This window comes from Nerophis lumbriciformis, linkage group LG18 (genome assembly GCF_033978685.3).
Source record: "Nerophis lumbriciformis linkage group LG18, RoL_Nlum_v2.1, whole genome shotgun sequence".
Lineage (NCBI taxonomy): Eukaryota > Metazoa > Chordata > Actinopteri > Syngnathiformes > Syngnathidae > Nerophis > Nerophis lumbriciformis.
Genome location: NC_084565.2, coordinates 38451107 through 38472500, shown reverse-complemented (window position 1 = coordinate 38472500; position 21394 = coordinate 38451107). Strand labels below are relative to the sequence as shown.

Here is a 21394-nt window from a genome sequence, read left to right as displayed (position 1 = left end):
AGGACTGTTTTCACTGCTGGACTCTAGAAAGAGGTTCCGCAGCCTCCGTAGCAGAACCTCCAAGTTCTGTAACAGCTTCTTCCCTCAGAACATAAGACTTTTAAACGCATCATAAAAATCCCCCCAAAAACAGATTAACTCGCTGGAATATAAAGACAATATAACATACATCCATAAACGTGGATGCATATGCAAAAGTGCAATATATTTATCTGTACAGTAATCTACAAACCCTGTTTCCATATGAGTTGGGAAATTGTGTTAGATGTAAATATAAACGGAATACAATGATTTGCAAATCCTTTTCAACCCATATTCAATTGAATGCACTACAAAGACAACATATTTGATGTTCAAACTCATAAACTTTATTTTTTTTTTGCAATTAATTATTAACTTTTAACTTTTTTTTAACTTTTTTTAATTTTTTTAAAACAATTTTAAACAATTTTAAAACTTTTTGATTTTTTTAAACAATTTTAACAATTAACATTTTTTTTTAGGGTTAGGGTTAGGGTAAAAATGTTTTTAAAAAGTTTTTAAAAAAAGTTAAAAAAAGTTTTAAAAAAGTTAAAAATATTAAAAAAAAATAAAAAATTAAAAAAATTAAAAAAAATTAAGAAAAATGTAGAAATTTTTAAAAAAAATTAAAAAATTAAAAAATGTTTACAAAAATTAAAAAAATTAAAAAAGTAAAAAAAAAATTAAAAAATTTAAAAAAAAGTGTTTTAAGTTAAAACATGATTTTCAAGGTAAAAAATGATTTTCAAGGTAAAAAAATTTTTTCATGGCTGCAAAACGTGCCAAAGTAGTTGGGAAAGGGCATGTTCACCACTGTGTTGCATGGCCTTTCCTTTTAACAACACTCAGTAAACGTTTGGGAACTGAGGAGACACATTTTTTAAGCTTCTCAGGTGGAATTCTTTCCCATTCTTGCTTGATGTACAGCTTAAGTTGTTCAACAGTCCGGGGGTCTCCGTTGTGCTATTTTAGGCTTCATAATGCGCCACACATTTTCAATGGGAGACAGGTCTGGACTGTCTAGTACCCGCAGTCTTTTACTATGAAGCCACGTTGATGTAACACGTGGCTTGCTGAAATAAGCAGGGGCGTCCATGGTAACGTTGCTTGGATGGCAACATATGTTGCTCCAAAACCTGTATGCACCTTTCAGCATTAATGGCGCCTTCACAGATGTGTAAGTTACCCATGTCTTGGGCACTAATACACCCCCATACCATCACACACGCTGGCTTTTACACTTTGCGCCTATAACAATCCGGATGGTTCTTTTCCTCTTTGGTCCGGAGGACACGACGTCCACAGTTTCCAAAAACAATTTTAAATGTGGACTCGTCAGACCACAGAACACTTTTCCACTTTGTATCAGTCCATCTTAGATGAGCTCAGGCCCAGCGAAGCCGACGGCGTTTCTGGGTGTTGTTGATAAACGGTTTTCGCCTTGCATAGGAGAGTTTTAACTTGCACTTACAGATGTCGCGACCAACTGTAGTTACTGACAGTGGGTTTCTGAAGTGTTCCTGAGCCCATGTGGTGACATCCTTTACACACTGATGTCGCTTGTTGATGCAGTACAGCCTGAGGGATGGAAGGTCACGGGCTTAGCTGCTTATGTGCAGTGATTTCTCCAGATTCTCTGAACCCTTTGATGATATTACGGAGCGTAGATGGTGAAATCCCTAAATTCCTTGCAATAGCTGCTTGAGAAAGGTTTTTCTTAAACTGTTCAACAACTTGCTCACGCATTTGTTGACAAAGTGGTGACCCTCGCCCCATCCTTGTTTGTGAATGACTGAGCATTTCATGGAATCTACTTTTATACCCAATCATGGCACCCACCTGTTCCCAATTAGCCTGCACACCTGTGGGATGTTCCAAATAAGTGTTTGATGAGCATTCCTCAACTTTATCAGTATTTATTGCCACCTTTCCCAACTTCTTTGTCACGTGTTGCTGGCATCATATTCTAAAGTTAATGATTATTTGCAACAACAAAAAAATGTTTATCAGTTTGAACATCAAATATGTTGTCTTTGTAGCATATTCAACTGAATATGGGTTGAAAATGATTTGCAAATCATTGTATTCTAACACAATTTCCCAACTCATATGGAAACAGGGTTTGTATATATTTATATCTGCACCGTATTGCTCTTTTATCCTGCACTACAATGAGCTAATGCAACAAAATTCCGTTCTTATCTGTACTGTAAAGTTCAAATTTGAATGAGAAATGACAAAATAAGTCTAACTAGCAAGAAGCATAGCTCTCTGTCATTTTTAGAAGGGTCCAACCCTGCTCATTTCTGGGGCTTTTAGAATAATATTGGATCCCAGTGGGGCACAATACAATTCGATTTTTGTAGAGGGTAAATCTGCATTCATCTCCTGTTGGCTGTCATGCTTGGATTCTCATACCTGCCAACTTTTGAAATCAGAAAAACCTAGTAGCCAGGGTCCAGGGGCCGCAGGCCCCGGTAGGTCCAGGACAAAGTCCTGGTGGGGGGTTCCTTCGCCCCCCGACGCAAAATGATTATTAGCATTCAGACAGGTTAAAATGTTGCTAAAACCATCACTTTTCTATCAGTCACAGTGACTTTTCAAAACAAAAATATTACAGCAAAAATCATATGGGTTGATTGACATGTTTATTCTGTAAGCTAACTTCAATAGTTTGAAGTTATTTTGACAGTTAATGCCAGTTATCCTGTCAACCTTTCACAAGACTTCAATTTGTTAATTGAAAGTATAAACAGTATAAACACTTTTTACAGTAAACAAATGGTAAAACAGTACTAAACAATTCCATTTAAAAAAAATTGGTGTCATTATTAACTTTCTGTCCAAGCTTGTATAATCTACTGCCTTGTTCAATTGTAAAAAATATTCTGTGCCTAAAATTCACATTTCTATCACAATTATCATACTGTAAACATGGTAAGCTAACTTCATTAAAATTAATAGTCCTGTCAAAAGCATGGAATTACAATTCAAATGTAGTTTTTTTGTAAGCCTTTCAAAATAATTCAAAATATGAAAAATTAATTTAAGCCATCAGACACTTGAAAAGTGGCACATCACATCTCTAATGTAATCATTTGAACTTTTCAACAGAAATAGCACTGCAAAAATATTAAGGACATACTTCTGTATTTTGGTAGTTATGCTGTCAACATTTAACAAGATTTCTTCAACTTGGACTTGAAAGCATAAATAGTATAAACACTTTTAACAGTACTAAACAATTCCAATAGATAACATTGGTGTCATTACCTTTTTGTTTGCTCAATTATTGCCTCCGTAAATAAAACTTCGGCATTTATCACATCCAAAGAATCTGTTTGGGCGACGAAAAACGTTGAAAGTTTTCCACTTGTATCGCTAGCAACGGCATTAGACTTGTGTTTTTTTGTCCCAACGTGGTCTTTTACATCGCTAATTCCTCCGTGTCCGATTGAAAAATCTTGTCTGCACAAGGTGCAATTTGCGTAATTTTCACCCTTTTTGGAACGGATAATTATTCCCGGATAGGCTTTTGAATATTCTTCACGGAATGACTGCAGTTTTCTTTTCGGTTTAAGACTCGTATGCGATTTTTCTCCGGCTGATTCCATGATCGTTTGCTCGTTTGGAAACAATGGCCTCGTGCTTGGCAGCGGTGCTATAAATAGCCTCGCACATGGCATTCGGAATGGCTCGATAGGAAGTTACGGGAAGCAGTGTCGATTGTCATTGTTGTTACGCGATTTCGTGAATAAAACTTAAAAAACATTTTTTTTTTTAATTAATGAAAAACCGTATTTATCACTGCAACCGTAACCCGGAATAGGTTGATGAAAACCGTACTAATTACGGGAAAACCGGAGTAGTTGGCAGGTATGGATTCTGCAGCCTCCTTCTCCCCACGCTAACCCTAACAAGAGTTCGAAACATATTTAAAAAGTCTGAAAAGTTGCAGACGTAGGATAGGACCCTTGAGATCAGTGCAATTCATTGTGTTAGTTTTCACTTTTGACAAATGTTGAGCTCATGACGTTACCTTGGCTTGAAGTAAGAACGATCTCCCTTTGCCCACAGTCTGGTTGGCGTGAAAACAAAATAAGAAATGTTTATTTACACACACCTTGCAAATTATGGAGGCTCAAATGGGACACAATGAAAGAAATGTAACTATCTTTAAGCAATTAATTTAAATTGGAGTAAATAAATAATTGTTGTTCGTAATTTAATATATTTATTTATTTACTACTCAAAACATGATTTCAATTGTAACTAGAAGAGGCAATTCCTGAAGGAATTGCGTGTGAATGCTCCAATGCTGAAGTTGAAGTGAAATGCTGACAGAATGTAGTATGAATGTAAGAATAGTTTGAATGCTGGAATGCTTTGAATGTTGAAGAGCTGACGCTGAACTACGTAGGATGAATGTAGAAATGGTTTAAATCGTTTAAACGCTGAAATGGTTTGAATGTTGGAATGGTTTGAATGTTGAAGAGTTAGAATTTCCAGGAAAACAGGAATTTGGTTTGGAACTTGGGAAAGTGTTAGTTTGAATGCCCAGGATGAGTGGAATGTGTTAATGTTGGAATGGTTTGAATAGGTTGAAAAATGTGGGAATTGTGCAACTTGGAAAAATGTCCCATTCATTTCAATAGGAACTTCCTGGAAATTTTTGGAAAATGATTCGGAGCATGAATGTCCTAAATGAGCTGAATTGGTTGGTGTTGGAATTGTTTAAATCGGGCTAGAAATGTTCAAGTAGTAAATGGTATTAGGGAATTTCGGGAAAATCTGGAATTTTTTTGAACTTGGAAAAAGGGTAGTTTGAATTTCCAGAATGTTGGAATGGTTTTAATCGGTTGAAAAATGTGGGAGTTGTGGAAGTTTTAAAATGGCCAATTAATTTTGAATGGAGAAAATGCACAAAAAAAAAGGAATCATGGGAAATCCGGGAATTTTTTTTTATAATTGTTGAAGTAGAGCTCACAATTCCTGAACAGGCTGAATATTTTGAAGTTGGAACAGTTTGAATCAGATGAAAAATGTGGAAGTTGTGGAACTTTGAAGAATGTCCCATTGATTTCAATGGGAATTTCAGAAAAAATTGGGAATTTTGGGAAAAGCGGGAATTAAAAAAAAAAAAAAAGGTAAACAACTTTAATGGTCTGAATGATTTGAAATGGTTGGTGTTTACATTTTTCAATTAGTAGTAAAATGTTGAATTGAGAAATGGTATAATTGAATTCCTGGAATTTCGGGTAAACCGGGAATTTTTCCAGTTCAAAAAAACAACTTAGTTTTTTGTCCTGATTAAGAGGAATGTTTTGACGGTGGAATGGTTTTAATCGGTTGAAGAATGTGGGAGTTGTGGAAGTTTTAAAATGGCCAATTAATTTTGAATGGGGAAAATGCAAAAAAAAAAAAAAAAAGGAATCATGGGAAATCCGGGAATTTTTTTTAAAATAATTGTTGAAGTAGAGCTCACAATTCCTGAACAGGCTGAATATTTTGAAGTTGGAACAGTTTGAATCAGATGAAAAATGTGGAAGTTGTGGCACTTTGAAGAATGTCCCATTGATTTCAATGGGAATTTTAGAAAAAATTGGGAATTTTGGGAAAAGCGGGAATTAAAAAAAAAAAAAAAAAGGTAAACAACTTTAATGGTCTGAATGATTTGAAATGGTTGGTGTTTACATTTTTCAATTAGTAGTAAAATGTTGAATTGAGAAATGGTATAATTAAATTCCTGGAATTTCGGGTAAACCGGGAATTTTTCCAGTTAAAAAAACAACTTAGTTTTTTGTCCTGATTAAGAGGAATGTTTTGACGGTGGAACGGTCGAAATGTGTTGAGATGGAAGTTTTAAAATGGCCAATTAATTTTGAATGGAGAAAATGCAAAAAAAAAAAAGGAATCATGGGAAATCCGGGAATTTTTTTTATAATTGTTGAAGTAGAGCTCACAATTCCTGAACAGGCTGAATATTTTGAAGTTGGAACAGTTTGAATCAGATGAAAAATGTGGAAGTTGTGGAACTTTGAAGAATGTCCCATTGATTTCAATGGGAATTTCAGAAAAAATTGGGAATTTTGGGAAAAGCGGGAATTAAAAAAAAAAAAAGGTAAACAACTTTAATGGTCTGAATGATTTGAAATGGTTGGTGTTTACATGTTTCAATTAGTAGTAAAATGTTGAATTGAGAAATGGTATAATTGAATTCCTGGAATTTCGGGTAAACCGGGAATTTTTCCAGTTCAAAAACACAACTTAGTTTTTTGTCCTGATTAAAAGGAATGTTTTGACGGTGGAATGGTTTTAATCAGTTGAAGAATGTGGGAGTTGTGGAAGTTTTAAAATGGCCAATTAATTTTGAATGGGGAAAATGCAAAAAAAAAAAGGAATCATGGGAAATCCGGGATTTTTTTTTTATAATTGTTGAAGTAGAGCTCACAATTCCTGAACAGGCTGAATATTTTGAAGTTGGAACAGTTTGAATCAGATGAAAAATGTGGAAGTTGTGGAACTTTGAAGAATGTCCCATTGATTTCAATGGGAATTTCAGAAAAAATTGGGAATTTTGGGAAAAGCGGGAATTAAAAAAAAAAAAAAGGTAAACAACTTTAATGGTCTGAATGATTTGAAATGGTTGGTGTTTACATTTTTCAATTAGTAGTAAAATGTTGAATTGCGAAATGGTATAATTGAATTCCTGGAATTTCGGGTAAACCGGGAATTTTTCCAGTTCAAAAAAACAACTTAGTTTTTTGTCCTGATTAAGAGGAATGTTTTGACGGTGGAATGGTTTTAATCGGTTGAAGAATGTGGGAGTTGTGGAAGTTTTAAAATGGCCAATTAATTTTGAATGGGGAAAATGCAAAAAAAAAAAAAGGAATCATGGGAAATCCGGGAATTTTTTTTATAATTGTTGAAGTAGAGCTCACAATTCCTGAACAGGCTGAATATTTTGAAGTTGGAACAGTTTGAATCAGATGAAAAATGTGGAAGTTGTGGAACTTTGAAGAATGTCCCATTGATTTCAATGGGAATTTCAGAAAAAATTGGGAATTTTGGGAAAAGCGGGAATTGAAAGAAAAAAAAAAGGTAAACAACTTTAATGGTCTGAATGATTTGAAATGGTTGGTGTTTACATGTTTCAATTAGTAGTAAAATGTTGAATTGAGAAATGGTATAATCGAATTCCTGGAATTTCGGGTAAACCGGGAAATTTTCCAGTTCAAAAAACAACTTAGTTTTTTGTCCTGATTAAGAGGAATGTTTTGACGGGGGAATGGTTTTAATCGGTTGAAGAATGTGGGAGTTCTGGAAGTTTTAAAATGGCCAATTAATTTTGAATGGGGAAAATGCAAAAAAAAAAAGGAATCATGGGAAATCCGGGATTTTTTTTTTATAATTGTTGAAGTAGAGCTCACAATTCCTGAACAGGCTGAATATTTTGAAGTTGGAACAGTTTGAATCAGATGAAAAATGTGGAAGTTGTGGAACTTTGAAGAATGTCCTATTGATTTCAATGGGAATTTCAGAAAAAATTGGGAATTTTGGGAAAAGCGGGAATTAAAAAAAAAAAAAGGTAAACAACTTTAATGGTCTGAATGATTTGAAATGGTTGGTGTTTACATTTTTCAATTAGTAGTAAAATGTTGAATTGAGAAATGGTATAATCGAATTCCTGGAATTTCGGGTAAACCGGGAATTTTTCCAGTTCAAAAAAACAACTTAGTTTTTTGTCCTGATTAAGAGGAATGTTTTGACGGTGGAACGGTCGAAATGTGTTGAGATGGAAGTTTTAAAATGGCCAATTAATTTTGAATGGGGAAAATGCACAAAAAAAAAGGAATCATGGGAAATCCGGGAATTTTTTTTAATAATTGTTGAAGTAGAGCTCACAATTCCTGAACAGGCTGAATATTTTGAAGTTGGAACAGTTTGAATCAGATGAAAAATGTGGAAGTTGTGGAACTTTGAAGAATGTCCTATTGATTTCAATGGGAATTTCAGAAAAAATTGGGAATTTTGGGAAAAGCGGGAATTGAAAAAAAAAAAAAGGTAAACAACTTTAATGGTCTGAATGATTTGAAATGGTTGGTGTTTACATTTTTCAATTAGTAGTAAAATGTTGAATTGAGAAATGGTATAATCGAATTCCTAGAATTTCGGGTAAACCGGGAAATTTTCCAGTTCAAAAAAACAACTTAGTTTTTTGTCCTGATTAAGAGGAATGTTTTGACGGTGGAATGGTTTTAATCGGTTGAAAAATGTGGGAGTTGTGGAAGTTTTAAAATGGCCAGTTAATTTTGAATGGGGAAAATGCAAAAAAAACAAGGAATCATGGGAAATCCAGGAATTTTTTTTATAATTGTTGAAGTAGAGCACACAATTCCTGAACAGGCTGAATATTTTGAAGTTGGAACAGTTTGAATCAGATGAAAAATGTGGAAGTTGTGGAACTTTGAAGAATGTCCTATTGATTTCAATGGGAATTTCAGAAAAAATTGGGAATTTTGGGAAAAGCGGGAATTTAAAAAAAAAAAGAAGGTAAACAACTTTAATGGTCTGAATGATTTGAAATGGTTGGTGTTTACATTTTTCAATTAGTAGTAAAATGTTGAATTGAGAAATGGTATAATCGAATTCCTGGAATTTCGGGTAAACCGGGAATTTTTCCAGTTCAAAAAACAATTTAGTTTTTTGTCCTGATTAAGAGGAATGTTTTGACGGTGGAATAGTTTTAATCAGTTGAAGAATGTGGGAGTTGTGGAAGTTTTAAAATGGCCAGTTAATTTTGAATGGGGAAAAGGCAAAAAAAAAAAGGAATCATGGGAAATCCGGGAATTTTTTTTATAATTGTTGAAGTAGAGCACACAATTCCTGAAAAGGCTGAATATTTTGAAGTTGGAACAGTTTGAATCAGATGAAAAATGTGGAAGTTGTGGAACTTTGAAGAATGTCCCATTGATTTCAATGGGAATTTCAGAAAAAATTGGGAATTTTGGGAAAAGCGGGAATTGAAAAAAAAAAAAAAAAAAAGGTAAACAACTTTAATGGTCTGAATGATTTGAAATGGTTGGTGTTTACATGTTTCAATTAGTAGTAAAATGTTGAATTGAGAAATGGTATAATTGAATTCCTGGAATTTCGGGTAAACCGGGAAATTTTCCAGTTCAAAAAACAACTTAGTTTTTTGTCCTGATTAAGAGAAATGTTTTGACGGTGGAATGGTTTTAATCGATTGAAAAATGTGGGAGTTGTGGAAGTTGTGGAAGTTTTAAAATGGCCAGTTAATTTTGAATGGGGAAAATGCAAAAAAAAAAAAAGGAATCATGGGAAATCCGGGAATTTTTTTTATAATTGTTGAAGTAGAGCTCACAATTCCTGAACAGGCTGAATATTTTGAAGTTGGAACAGTTTGAATCAGATGAAAAATGTGGAAGTTGTGGAACTTTGAAGAATGTCCTAGTGATTTCAATGGGAATTTCAGAAAAAATTGGGAATTTTGGGAAAAGCGGGAATTAAAAAAAAAAAAAAGGTAAACAACTTTAATGGTCTGAATGATTTGAAATGGTTGGTGTTTACATTTTTCAATTAGTAAAATGTTGAATAGAGAAATGGTATAATTGAATTCCTGGTAAACTGGGAATTTTTCCAGTTCAAAAAAACAATTTAGTTTTTTGTCCTGATTAAGAGGAATGTTTTGACGGTGGAATGGTTTTAATCGGTTGAAGAATGTGGGAGTTGTGGAAGTTTTAAAATGGCCAAATAATTTTGAATGGGGAAAATGCAAAAAAAAAAAAAGGAATCATGGGAAATCCGGGAATTTTTTTTATAATTCTTGAAGTAGAGCACACAATTCTTGAACAGGCTGAATATTTTGAAGTTGGAACAGTTTGAATCAGATGAAAAATGTGGAAGTTGTGGAACTTTGAAGAATGTCCTATTGATTTCAATGGGAATTTCAGAAAAAAATTGGAAATTTTGTGAAAAGCGGGAATTAAAAAAAAAAAAAGGTAAACAACTTTAATGGTCTGAATGATTTGAAATGGTTGGTGTTTACATTTTTCAATTAGTAGTAAAATGTTGAATTGCGAAATGGTATAATTGAATTCCTGGAATTTCGGGTAAACCGGGAATTTTTCCAGTTCAAAAAAACAACTTAGTTTTTTGTCCTGATTAAGAGGAATGTTTTGACGGTGGAATGGTTTTAATCGGTTGAAGAATGTGGGAGTTGTGGAAGTTTTAAAATGGCCAATTAATTTTGAATGGAGAAAATGCACAAAAAAAAAGGAATCATGGGAAATCCAGGAATTTATTTTATAATTGTTGAAGTAGAGCACACACTTCCTGAACAGGCTGAATATTTTGAAGTTGGAACAGTTTCAATCAGATGAAAAATGTGGAAGTTGTGGAACTTTGAAGAATGTCCTATTGATTTCAATGGGAATTTCAGAAAAAATTGGGAATTTTGGGAAAAGCGGGAATTAAAAAAAAAAGAAGGTAAACAACTTTAATGGTCTGAATGATTTGAAATGGTTGGTGTTTACATTTTTCAATTAGTAGTAAAATGTTGAATTGAGAAATGGTATAATCGAATTCCTGGAATTTCGGGTAAACCGGGAATTTTTCCAGTTCAAAAAAACAACTTAGTTTTTTGTCCTGATTAAGAGGAATGTTTTGACGGTGGAATGGTTTTAATCGGTTGAAGAATGTGGGAGTTGTGGAAGTTTTAAAATGGCCAATTAATTTTGAATGGGGAAAATGCAAAAAAAAAAAAGTAATCATGGGAAATCCGGGATTTGTTTTTACAATTGTTGAAGTAGAGCTCAGAATTCCTGAACAGGCTGAATATTTTGAAGTTGGAACAGTTTGAATCAGATGAAAAATGTGGAAGTTGTGGAACTTTGAAGAATGGCCCATTGATTTCAATGGGAATTTCAGAAAAAATTGGGAATTTTGGGAAAAGCGGGAATTTAAAAAAAAAAAAAAAAAGGTAAACAACTTTAATGGTCTGAATGATTTGAAATGGTTGGTGTTTACATGTTTCAATTAGTAGTAAAATGTTGAATTGAGAAATGGTATAATCGAATTCCTGGAATTTCGAGTAAACCGGGAATTTTTCCAGTTCAAAAAAACAACTTAGTTTTTTGTCCTGATTAAGAGGAATGTTTTGACGGTGGAATGGTTTTAATCGGTTGAAGAATGTGGGAGTTGTGGAAGTTTTAAAATGGCCAATTCATTTAGAATGGGGAAAATGCACACAAAAAAAGGAATCATGGGAAATCCGGGAATTTCTTTTAATAATTGTTGAAGTAGAGCTCACAATTCCTGAACAGGCTGAATATTTTGAAGTTGGAACAGTTTGAATCAGATGAAAAATGTGGAAGTTGTGGAACTTTGAAGAATGTCCCATTGATTTCAATGGGAATTTCAGAAAAAAATTGGGAATTTTGGGAAAAGCGGGAATTAAAAAAAAAAAAAAAGGTAAACAACTTTAATGGTCTGAATGATTTGAAATGGTTGGTGTTTACATGTTTCAATTAGTAGTAAAATGTTGAATTGAGAAATGGTATAATTGAATTCCTGGAATTTCTGGTAAACCGGGAATTTTTCCAGTTCAAAAAAACAACTTAGTTTTTTGTCCTGATTAAGAGGAATGTTTTGACGGTAGAATGGTTTTAATCGGTTGAAAAATGTGGGAGTTGTGGAAGTTTTAAAATGGCCAATTAATTTTGAATGGGGAAAATGCAAAAAAAAAAAAGGAATCATGGGAAATCCGGGAATTTTTTTTTATAATTGTTGAAGTAGAGCTCACAATTCCTGAACAGGCTGAATATTTTGAAGTTGGAACAGTTTGAATCAGATGAAAAATGTGGAAGTTGTGGAACTTTGAAGAATGTCCCATTGATTTCAATGGGAATTTCAGAAAAAATTGGGAATTTTGGGAAAAGCGGGAATTTAAAAAAATAAAAAAAAGGTAAACAACTTTAATGGTCTGAATGATTTGAAATGGTTGGTGTTTACATTTTTCAATTAGTAGTAAAATGTTGAATTGAGAAATGGTATAATCGAATTCCTGGAATTTTGGGTAAGCCGGGAATTTTTCCAGTTCAAAAAAACAACTTAGTTTTTTGTCCTGATTAAGAGGAATGTTTTGACGGTGGAATGGTTTTAATCGGTTGAAGAATGTGGGAGTTGTGGAAGTTTTAAAATGGCCAGTTAATTTTGAATGGGGAAAATGCAAAAAAAAAAAAAAAAGGAATCATGGGAAATCCGGGAATTTTTTTTTATAATTGTTGAAGTAGAGCTCACAATTCCTGAACAGGCTGAATATTTTGAAGTTGGAACAGTTTGAATCAGATGAAAAATGTGGAAGTTGTGGAACTTTGAAGAATGTCCCATTGATTTCAAATGGGAATTTCAGAAAAAATTGGGAATTTTGGGAAAAGCGGGAATTTAAAAAAAAAAAAAAAAAGGTAAACAACTTTAATGGTCTGAATGATTTGAAATGGTTGGTGTTTACATTTTTCAATTAGTAGTAAAATGTTGAATTGAGAAATGGTATAATTGAATTCCTGGAATTTCGGGTAAACCGGGAATTTTTCCAGTTCAAAAAAACAACTTAGTTTTTTGTCCTGGTTAAGAGGAATGTTTTGACGGTGGAACGGTTTTAATCGGTTGAAAAATGTGGGAGTTGTGGAAGTTTTAAAATGGTCAATTAATTTTGAATGGGGAAAATGCAAAAAAAAAAAAGGAATCATGGGAAATCCGGGAATTTTTTTTATAATTGTTGAAGTAGAGCTCACAATTCCTGAACAGGCTGAATATTTTGAAGTTGGAACAATTTGAATCAGATGAAAAATGTGAAAGTTGTGGAACTTTGAAGAATGTCCCATTGATTTCAATGGGAATTTCAGAAAAAATTGGGAATTTTGGGAAAAGCGGGAATTAAAAAAAAAAAAAAAGGTAAACAACTTTAATGGTCTGAATGATTTGAAATGGTTGGTGTTTACATTTTTCAATTAGTAGTAAAATGTTGAATTGAGAAATGGTATAATTGAATTCCTGGAATTTCGGGTAAACCGGGAATTTTTCCAGTTCAAAAAAACAACTTGGTTTTTTGTCCTGATTAAGAGGAATGTTTTGACGGTGTAATGGTTTTAATCGGTTGAAAAATGTGGGAGTTGTGGAAGTTTTAAATGGCCAATTAATTTTTAATGGGGAAAATGCAAAAAAAAAAAAAAAAAAAGGAATCATGGGAAATCCGGGAATTTTTTTTTAAAAATTGTTGAAGTAGAGCTCACAATTCCTGAACAGGCTGAATATTTTGAAGTTGGAACAGTTTGAATCAGATGAAAAATGTGGAAGTTGTGGAACTTTGAAGAATGTCCCATTGATTTCAATGGGAATTTCAGAAAAAATTGGGAATTTTGGGAAAAGCGGGAATTGAAAAAAAAAAAAGGTATACAACTTTAATGGTCTGAATGATTTGAAATGGTTGGTGTTTACATTTTTCAATTAGTAGTAAAATGTTGAATTGAGAAATGGTATAATCGAATTCCTGGAATTTCGAGTAAACCGGGAATTTTTCCAGTTCAAAAAAACAACTTAGTTTTTTGTCCTGATTAAGAGGAATGTTTTGACGGTGGAATGGTTTTAATCGGTTGAAGAATGTGGGAGTTCTGGAAGTTTTAAAATGGCCAATTAATTTTGAATGGGGAAAATGCAAAAAAAAAAAAGGAATCATGGGAAATCCGGGAATTTTTTAAATAATTGTTGAAGTAGAGCTCACAATTCCTGAACAGGCTGAATATTTTGAAGTTGGAACAGTTTGAATCAGATGAAAAATGTGGAAGTTGTGGAACTTTGAAGAATGTCCTATTGATTTTAATGGGAATTTCAGAAAAAATTGGGAATTTTGGGAAAAGCGGGAATTAAAAAAAGAAAAAGGTAATCAACTTTAATGGTCTGAATGATTTGAAATGGTTGGTGTTTACATTTTCAATTAGTAGTAAAATGTTGAATTGAGAAATGGTATAATCGAATTCCTGGAATTTCGGGTAAACCGGGAATTTTTCCAGTTCAAAAAACAACTTAGTTTTTTGTCCTGATTAAGAGGAATGTTTTGACGGTGGAATGGTTTTAATCGGTTGAAGAATGTGGGAGTTGTGGAAGTTTTAAAATGGCCAATTAATTTTGAATGGGGAAAATGCAAAAAAAAAAGGAATCATGGGAAATCCGGGAATTTTTTTTATAATTGTTGAAGTAGAGCTCACAATTCCTGAACAGGCTGAATATTTTGAAGTTGGAACAGTTTGAATCAGATGAAAAATGTGGAAGTTGTGGAACTTTGAAGAATGTCCCATTGACTTCAAATGGGAATTTCAGAAAAAATTGGGAATTTTGGGAAAAGCGGGAATTAAAAAAAAAAAAAAAAGGTAAACAACTTTAATGGTCTGAATGATTTGAAATGGTTGGTGTTTACATTTTTCAATTAGTAGTAAAATGTCGACTTGAGAAATGGTATAATTGAATTCCTGGAATTTCGGGTAAACCGGGAATTTTTCCAGTTCAAAAAAACAACTTAGTTTTTTGTCCTGGTTAAGAGGAATGTTTTGACGGTGGAACGGTTTTAATCGATTGAAAAATGTGGGAGTTGTGGAAGTTTTAAAATGGCCAATTAATTTTGAATGGGGAAAATGCAAAAAAAAAATAAAGGAATCATGGGAAATCCGGGAATTTTTTTTAATAATTGTTGAAGTAGAGCTCACAATTCCTGAACAGGCTGAATATTTTGAAGTTGGAACAGTTTGAATCAGATGAAAAATGTGGAAGTTGTGGAACTTTGAAGAATGTCCCATTGATTTCAATGGGAATTTCAGAAAAAATTGGGAATTTTGGGAAAAGCGGGAATTAAAAAAAAAAAAAAAGGTAAACAACTTTAATGGTCTGAATGATTTGAAATGGTTGGTGTTTACATGTTTCAATTAGTAGTAAAATGTTGAATTGAGAAATGGTATAATTGAATTCCTGGAATTTCGGGTAAACCGGGAATTTTTCCAGTTCAAAAAAACAACTTAGTTTTTTGTCCTGATTAAGAGGAATGTTTTGACGGTGGAATGGTTTTAATCGGTTGAAGAATGTGGGAGTTGTGGAAGTTTTAAAATGGCCAATTAATTTTGAATGGGGAAAATGCAAAAAATAAAGGAATCATGGGAAATCTGGGAATTTTTTTTTCATAATTGTTGAAGTAGAGCTCACAATTCCTGAACAGGCTGAATATTTTGAAGTTGGAACCGTTTGAATCAGATGAAAAATGTGGAAGTTGTGGAACTTTGAAGAATGTCCCATTGATTTCAATGGGAATTTCAGAAAAAATTGGGAATTTTGGGAAAAGCGGGAATTAAAAAAAAAAAAAAGGTAAACAACTTTAATGGTCTGAATGATTTGAAATGGTTGGTGTTTACATTTTTCAATTAGTAGTAAAATGTTGAATAGAGAAATGGTATAATTGAATTCCTGGTAAACTGGGAATTTTTCCAGTTCAAAAAACAACTTAGTTTTTTGTCCTGATTAAGAGGAATGTTTTGACGGTGGAATGGTTTTAATCGGTTGAAAAATGTGGGAGTTGTGGAAGTTTGAAAATGGCCAATTCATTTAGAATGGGGAAAATGCACACAAAAAAGGAATCATGGGAAATCCGGGAATTTTTTAAATAATTGTTGAAGTAGAGCTCACAATTCCTGAACAGGCTGAATATTTTGAAGTTGGAACAGTTTGAATCAGATGAAAAATGTGGAAGTTGTGGCACTTTGAAGAATGTCCCATTGATTTCAATGGGAATTTTAGAAAAAATTGGGAATTTTGGGAAAAGCGGGAATTAAAAAAAAAAAAAAAGGTAAACAACTTTAATGGTCTGAATGATTTGAAATGGTTGGTGTTTACATGTTTCAATTAGTAGTAAAATGTTGAATTGAGAAATGGTATAATTGAATTCCTGGAATTTCGGGTAAACCGGGAATTTTTCCAGTTCAAAAAAACAACTTAGTTTTTTTGTCCTGATTAAGAGGAATGTTTTGACGGTGGAACGGTTTTAATCGGTTGAAGAATGTGGGAGTTGTGGAAGTTTTAAAATGGCCAGTTAATTTTGAATGGGGAAAATGCAAAAAAAAAAAGGAATCATGGGAAATCCGGGAATTTTTTAAATAATTGTTGAAGTAGAGCTCACAATTCCTGAACAGGCTGAATATTTTGAAGTTGGAACAGTTTGAATCAGATGAAAAATGTGGAAGTTGTGGAACTTTGAAGAATGTCCCAATGATTTCAATGTGAATTTCAGAAAAAATTGGGAATTTTGGGAAAAGCGGGAATTGAAAAAAAAAAAAAAAGGTAAACAACTTTAATGGTCTGAATGATTTGAAATGGTTGGTGTTTACATTTTTCAATTAGTAGTAAAATGTTGAATTGAGAAATGGTATAATTGAATTCCTGTAATTTCGGGTAAACCGGGAATTTTTCCAGTTCAAAAAAACAACTTAGTTTTTTGTCCTGATTAAGAGGAATGTTTTGACGGTGGAATGGTTTTAATCGATTGAAAAATGTGGGAGTTGTGGCAGTTGTGGAAGTTTTAAAATGGCCAGTTAATTTTGAATGGGGAAAATGCAAAAAAAAAAAAGGAATCATGGGAAATCCGGGAATTTTTTTTATAATTGTTGAAGTAGAGCTCACAATTCCTGAACAGGCTGAATATTTTGAAGTTGGAACAGTTTGAATCAGATGAAAAATGTGGAAGTTGTGGAACTTTGAAGAATGTCCCATTGATTTCAAATGGGAATTTCAGAAAAAATTGGGAATTTTGGGAAAAGCGGGAATTGAAAAAAAAAAAAAGGTAAACAACTTTAATGGTCTGAATGATTTGAAATGGTTGGTGTTTACATTTTTCAATTAGTAGTAAAATGTTGAATTGAGAAATGGTATAATTGAATTCCTGGAATTTCGGGTAAACCGGGAATTTTTCCAGTTCAAAAAAACAACTTAGTTTTTTTGTCCTGATTAAGAGGAATGTTTTGACGGTGGAATGGTTTTAATCGGTTGAAGAATGTGGGAGTTGTGGAAGTTTTAAAATGGCCAATTCATTTTGAATGGGGAAAATGCAAAAAAAAAAGGAATCATGGGAAATCCGGGAATTTTTTTTATAATTGTTGAAGTAGAGCTCACAGTTCCTGAACAGGCTGAATATTTTGAAGTTGGAACAGTTTGAATCAGATGAAAAATGTGAAACTTTGAAGAATGTCCCATTGATTTCAATGGGAATTTCAGAAAAAATTGGGAATTTTGGGAAAAGCGGGAATTAAAAAAAAAAAAAAGGTAAACAACTTTAATGGTCTGAATGATTTGAAATGGTTGGTGTTTACATGTTTCAATTAGTAGTAAAATGTTGAATTGAGAAATGGTATAATCGAATTCCTGGAATTTCGAGTAAACCGGGAATTTTTCCAGTTCAAAAAAACAACTTAGTTTTTTGTCCTGATTAAGAGGAATGTTTTGACGGTGGAATGGTTTTAATCGGTTGAAGAATGTGGGAGTTGTGGAAGTTTGAAAATGGCCAGTTAATTTTGAATGGGGAAAATGCAAAAAAAAAAGGAATCATGGGAAATCCGGGAATTTTTAAAATAATTGTTGAAGTAGAGCTCACAATTCCTGAACAGGCTGAATATTTTGAAGTTGGAACAGTTTGAATCAGATGAAAAATGTGGAAGTTGTGGAACTTTGAAGAATGTCCCATTGATTTCAATGGGAATTTCAGAAAAAATTGGGAATTTTGGGAAAAGCGGGAATTGAAAAAAAAAAAAAGGTATACAACTTTAATGGTCTGAATGATTTGAAATGGTTGGTGTTTACATTTTTCAATTAGTAGTAAAATGTTGAATTGAGAAATGGTATAATCGAATTCCTGGAATTTCGGGTAAACCGGGAATTTTTCCAGTTCAAAAAACAACTTAGTTTTTTGTCCTGATTAAGACGAATGTTTTGACGGTGGAATGGTTTTAATCGGTTGAAAAATGTGGGAGTTGTGGAAGTTTTAAAATGGCCAGTTAATTTTGAATGGGGAAAATGCAAAAAAAAAATAAAGGAATCATGGGAAATCCGGGAATTTTTTAAAATAATTGTTGAAGTAGAGCTCACAATTCCTGAACAGGCTGAATATTTTGAAGTTGGAACAGTTTGAATCAGATGAAAAATGTGGAAGTTGTGGAACTTTGAAGAATGTCCCATTGATTTCAATGGGAATTTCAGAAAAAATTGGGAATTATGGGAAAAGCGGGAATTTAAAAAAAAAAAAAAAAAAGGTAAACAACTTTAATGGTCTGAATCATTTGAAATGGTTGGTGTTTACATGATTCAATTAGTAGTAAAATGTTGAATTGAGAAATGGTATAATTGAATTCCTGGTATTTCGGGTAAACCGGGAATTTTTCCAGTTCAAAAAAACAACTTAGTTTTTTGTCCTGATTAAGAGGAATGTTTTGACGGTTGAAATGTGTTGAGAAATGTGGAAGGAGTAGTTCTAATCGGGTTCAGGTCAGGACTCTGTGCAGGCCAGTCAAGTTCATCCACACCAGACTTTGTCATCCATGTCTTTATGGACCTTGCTTTGTGCACTGGTGCACAGTCATGTTGGAAGAGGAATTGGCCTCGCTCCAAACTGTTCCCACAAGGTTGGGAGCATGGAATTGTCCAAAATATTTTGGTATCCTGGAGCATTCAAAGTTCCTTTCACTGGAACTAACTCCTGAAAAACAACCCCACACCATAATTCCTCCTCCACCAAATTTCACACTCGGCACAAAGCCGTCCGAAATGTAGCGTTCTCCTGGCAACCTCCAAACCCAGACTGGTCCATCAGATTGCCAGATGGAAAAATGTGATTCATCACACCAGAGAAGGCGTCTCCACTGTTCTAGAGTCCAGTGGCGACGTACTTTACACCACTGCATCCCACGCTTTGCATTGGACTTGGTGATGTATGGCTTAGATGCAGCTGCACGGCCATGGAAACCCATTCCGTGAAGCTCTCTGCGTACTGTACGTGGGCTAATTGGAAGGTCACATGAAGTTTGGAGCTCTGTAGCAACTGACTGTGCAGAAAGTCTTTGCACTATGCTGACCCCTCTCTGTCAGTTTACGTGGCCTACCACTTAGTGGCTGAGTTGCTGTTGTTCCCAAACTCTTCCCTTTTCTTATTATAAAGCCGACAGTTGACTTTGGAGTATTTAGGAGCGAGGAAATTTCCACGACTGGATTTTAAAATGTTACAATACAACTAAAATGTTATTAACACACACAAAAAGTAGCACCGAGTATCAGACTGACCTCTGGCTTGGCGAGCAGTATACAGCCCAGTTCGTAGACGGCGTACGGCTGAACGTAGGAATTCACCTGCCGTCCGTATTGGTCTCTGGCAGCCAGCTGGAAAGACTGCAAAAGGAGGCGCACAGCCAGTGATGAAGTCTGACATGACAAGTCCAAGTGGTCCAGTACCTGTACGCCGTCCCTCAGGTTCCCGTGACACTTGTGGATGGAGCCCAGGAGGAGATGTTGGAGGCCTCTGCAAGACGCGTCATCCAGACGCTGCAACACTGAACAACATGATTATCGTATTTGTTGGAAACACCAGAAAATGGTCATAAGGGACATATTTCAAAGAGAACGTTACCGTAAATTCCGGACTGTAAGCCGCTACTTTTTACCTACGCTTTGAACCCTGTGAGTGTGGCTAATTTAGGGATTTTTTTCAAATAGTTGTCATAAAACACTGAAATGGTGTGTTATTGTTTGTGCTACGGCGCCATCTTTTGGACAAGTTCGCTCACTGCAGGTGCTGCGGGGTGAATTTCTACAGTATTTCTATTTAGCGCTTTCAACCGGAAGTATAAGTGCCGTTCTGTCTTTTAGTCTCCTTAGCATTTCTGCTCGAAAGGATTCTTCATTCATCACTCCAAGGAACGTTTGTAAGTTTTACAACAAAACTATTCTTACTTACTAAAGTTTTACAATATAACTAAAACCATACTTGCCAACGTTGAAACCTCCGATTTCGGGAGGTGGGGGGCGTGGTCAGGGGTGGGGCGTGGTTGGGGGGCGTGGTTATGAGGGGAGGAGTATATTGACAGCTAGAATTCACCAAGTGAAGTATTTCATATATATATATATATATATATATATATATCTCTACATCCTGAAAATATGCAAACAAAACTGTGTTTAGATAATTGATACTTCAAACTTGCATAAATAAATCTTAAGGAATATAACATAACTTGGCTTCTGAGAGCTTCAAAATGTAATGAATAAAATGCTAAAGTTGTTGATAAACAAGCAATTATTTTAATAATTAAATATGGTCATTTTAAATTAATTATGATCATTTAAAATTAATTATTTCAAATATGTTTATTTTAATGTATAATTCTAATGCCTGGATGTAATAAGGAGTCAGAAAAAATACAGATAAAAATACAATTAATTTTGATGTTTTTAGCAAAATATAGTAAAAATGTATTTCGTTTTTGTTAAATTAGTAAATATATTTATTTTTAGGTAAGATAAACATAATAATACAATTTATCTCTAGTATGGATGATTTAGTTCTTGTCACCCTGTTGTCCTCCCGTCATGAAAAAAGGCTGTCCTCACTCAGGTCCGCATGGAGCTGGAGGGGGCGTGGCCTCCAGCTCCGGCTGAAAATCGGGAGATTTTCGGGAGAATATTTGTCTCGGGAGGTTTTCGGGAGAGGCGCTGAATTTCGGGAGTCTCCCGGAAAATTCGGGAGGGTTGGCAAGTATGACTAAAACAATCCTTACTTACTAAACCATCCCATGTGTGATTTCTGTACGACTGTTTTCAATGCTTATTTGTACCTGCTATCGTAATGTAATGAAGCTAGCATTAGCGCACGTGCTAACATGTTTACATGTGTCTGTGTTAGTATTTTAACTTACTAATGACATTGTGGAAATCACACATGAATACCTTAAGAGAAAGCCATTGCAGCTATTTGGGATACAACACTTCTCAGACGGCAAGAGAACTTTCCAATGTCCAGGTCAGCTGTGATTCTAGTTACCGAAAAACTTTGTCCATTTGTCGAAGGAGAGTCAACGAGAATGCGGGCTCCCGTGGATGGGATAAAAAAGGTAGTGTGTGCTTTGTATTACCTGGCCGTCGAGGGTAGATTACGGAAAACGGCGAATGCTTTTGGACTGGCAAATCAAAGTGTATCAGTTATTGTTCGCGGACTCTCTGCGTTTTCCCCTCTGTGTTTCATTGTTCTTCCTCGTCGTCCTCCCCAGCAATCTGCGTG

The 21394-nt window shown here is 34.2% G+C and overlaps 1 protein-coding gene across 3 annotated transcripts in view; it reads right to left on the bottom strand.

Annotated features, from left to right (window-relative positions):
* The window catches only part of LOC133617950 (tetratricopeptide repeat protein 39C-like), a 47537-nt gene that overhangs the window by 1543 nt on the left and 24600 nt on the right, over nucleotides 1-21394 (bottom strand). For 2 of the 3 annotated variants that reach the window (XM_061978364.2, XM_072915122.1), the window contains 3 exons: nucleotides 19573-19670; nucleotides 19405-19509; nucleotides 4061-4099 (listed from right to left, as the gene is read on the bottom strand). In XM_061978364.2, coding sequence (XP_061834348.1) covers nucleotides 4061-4099; nucleotides 19405-19509; nucleotides 19573-19670 — 242 coding nt within the window. The remainder of the gene's footprint in view (nucleotides 1-4060; nucleotides 4100-19404; nucleotides 19510-19572; nucleotides 19671-21394) is intronic. The other variant, XM_061978365.2, reaches the window with a different exon arrangement.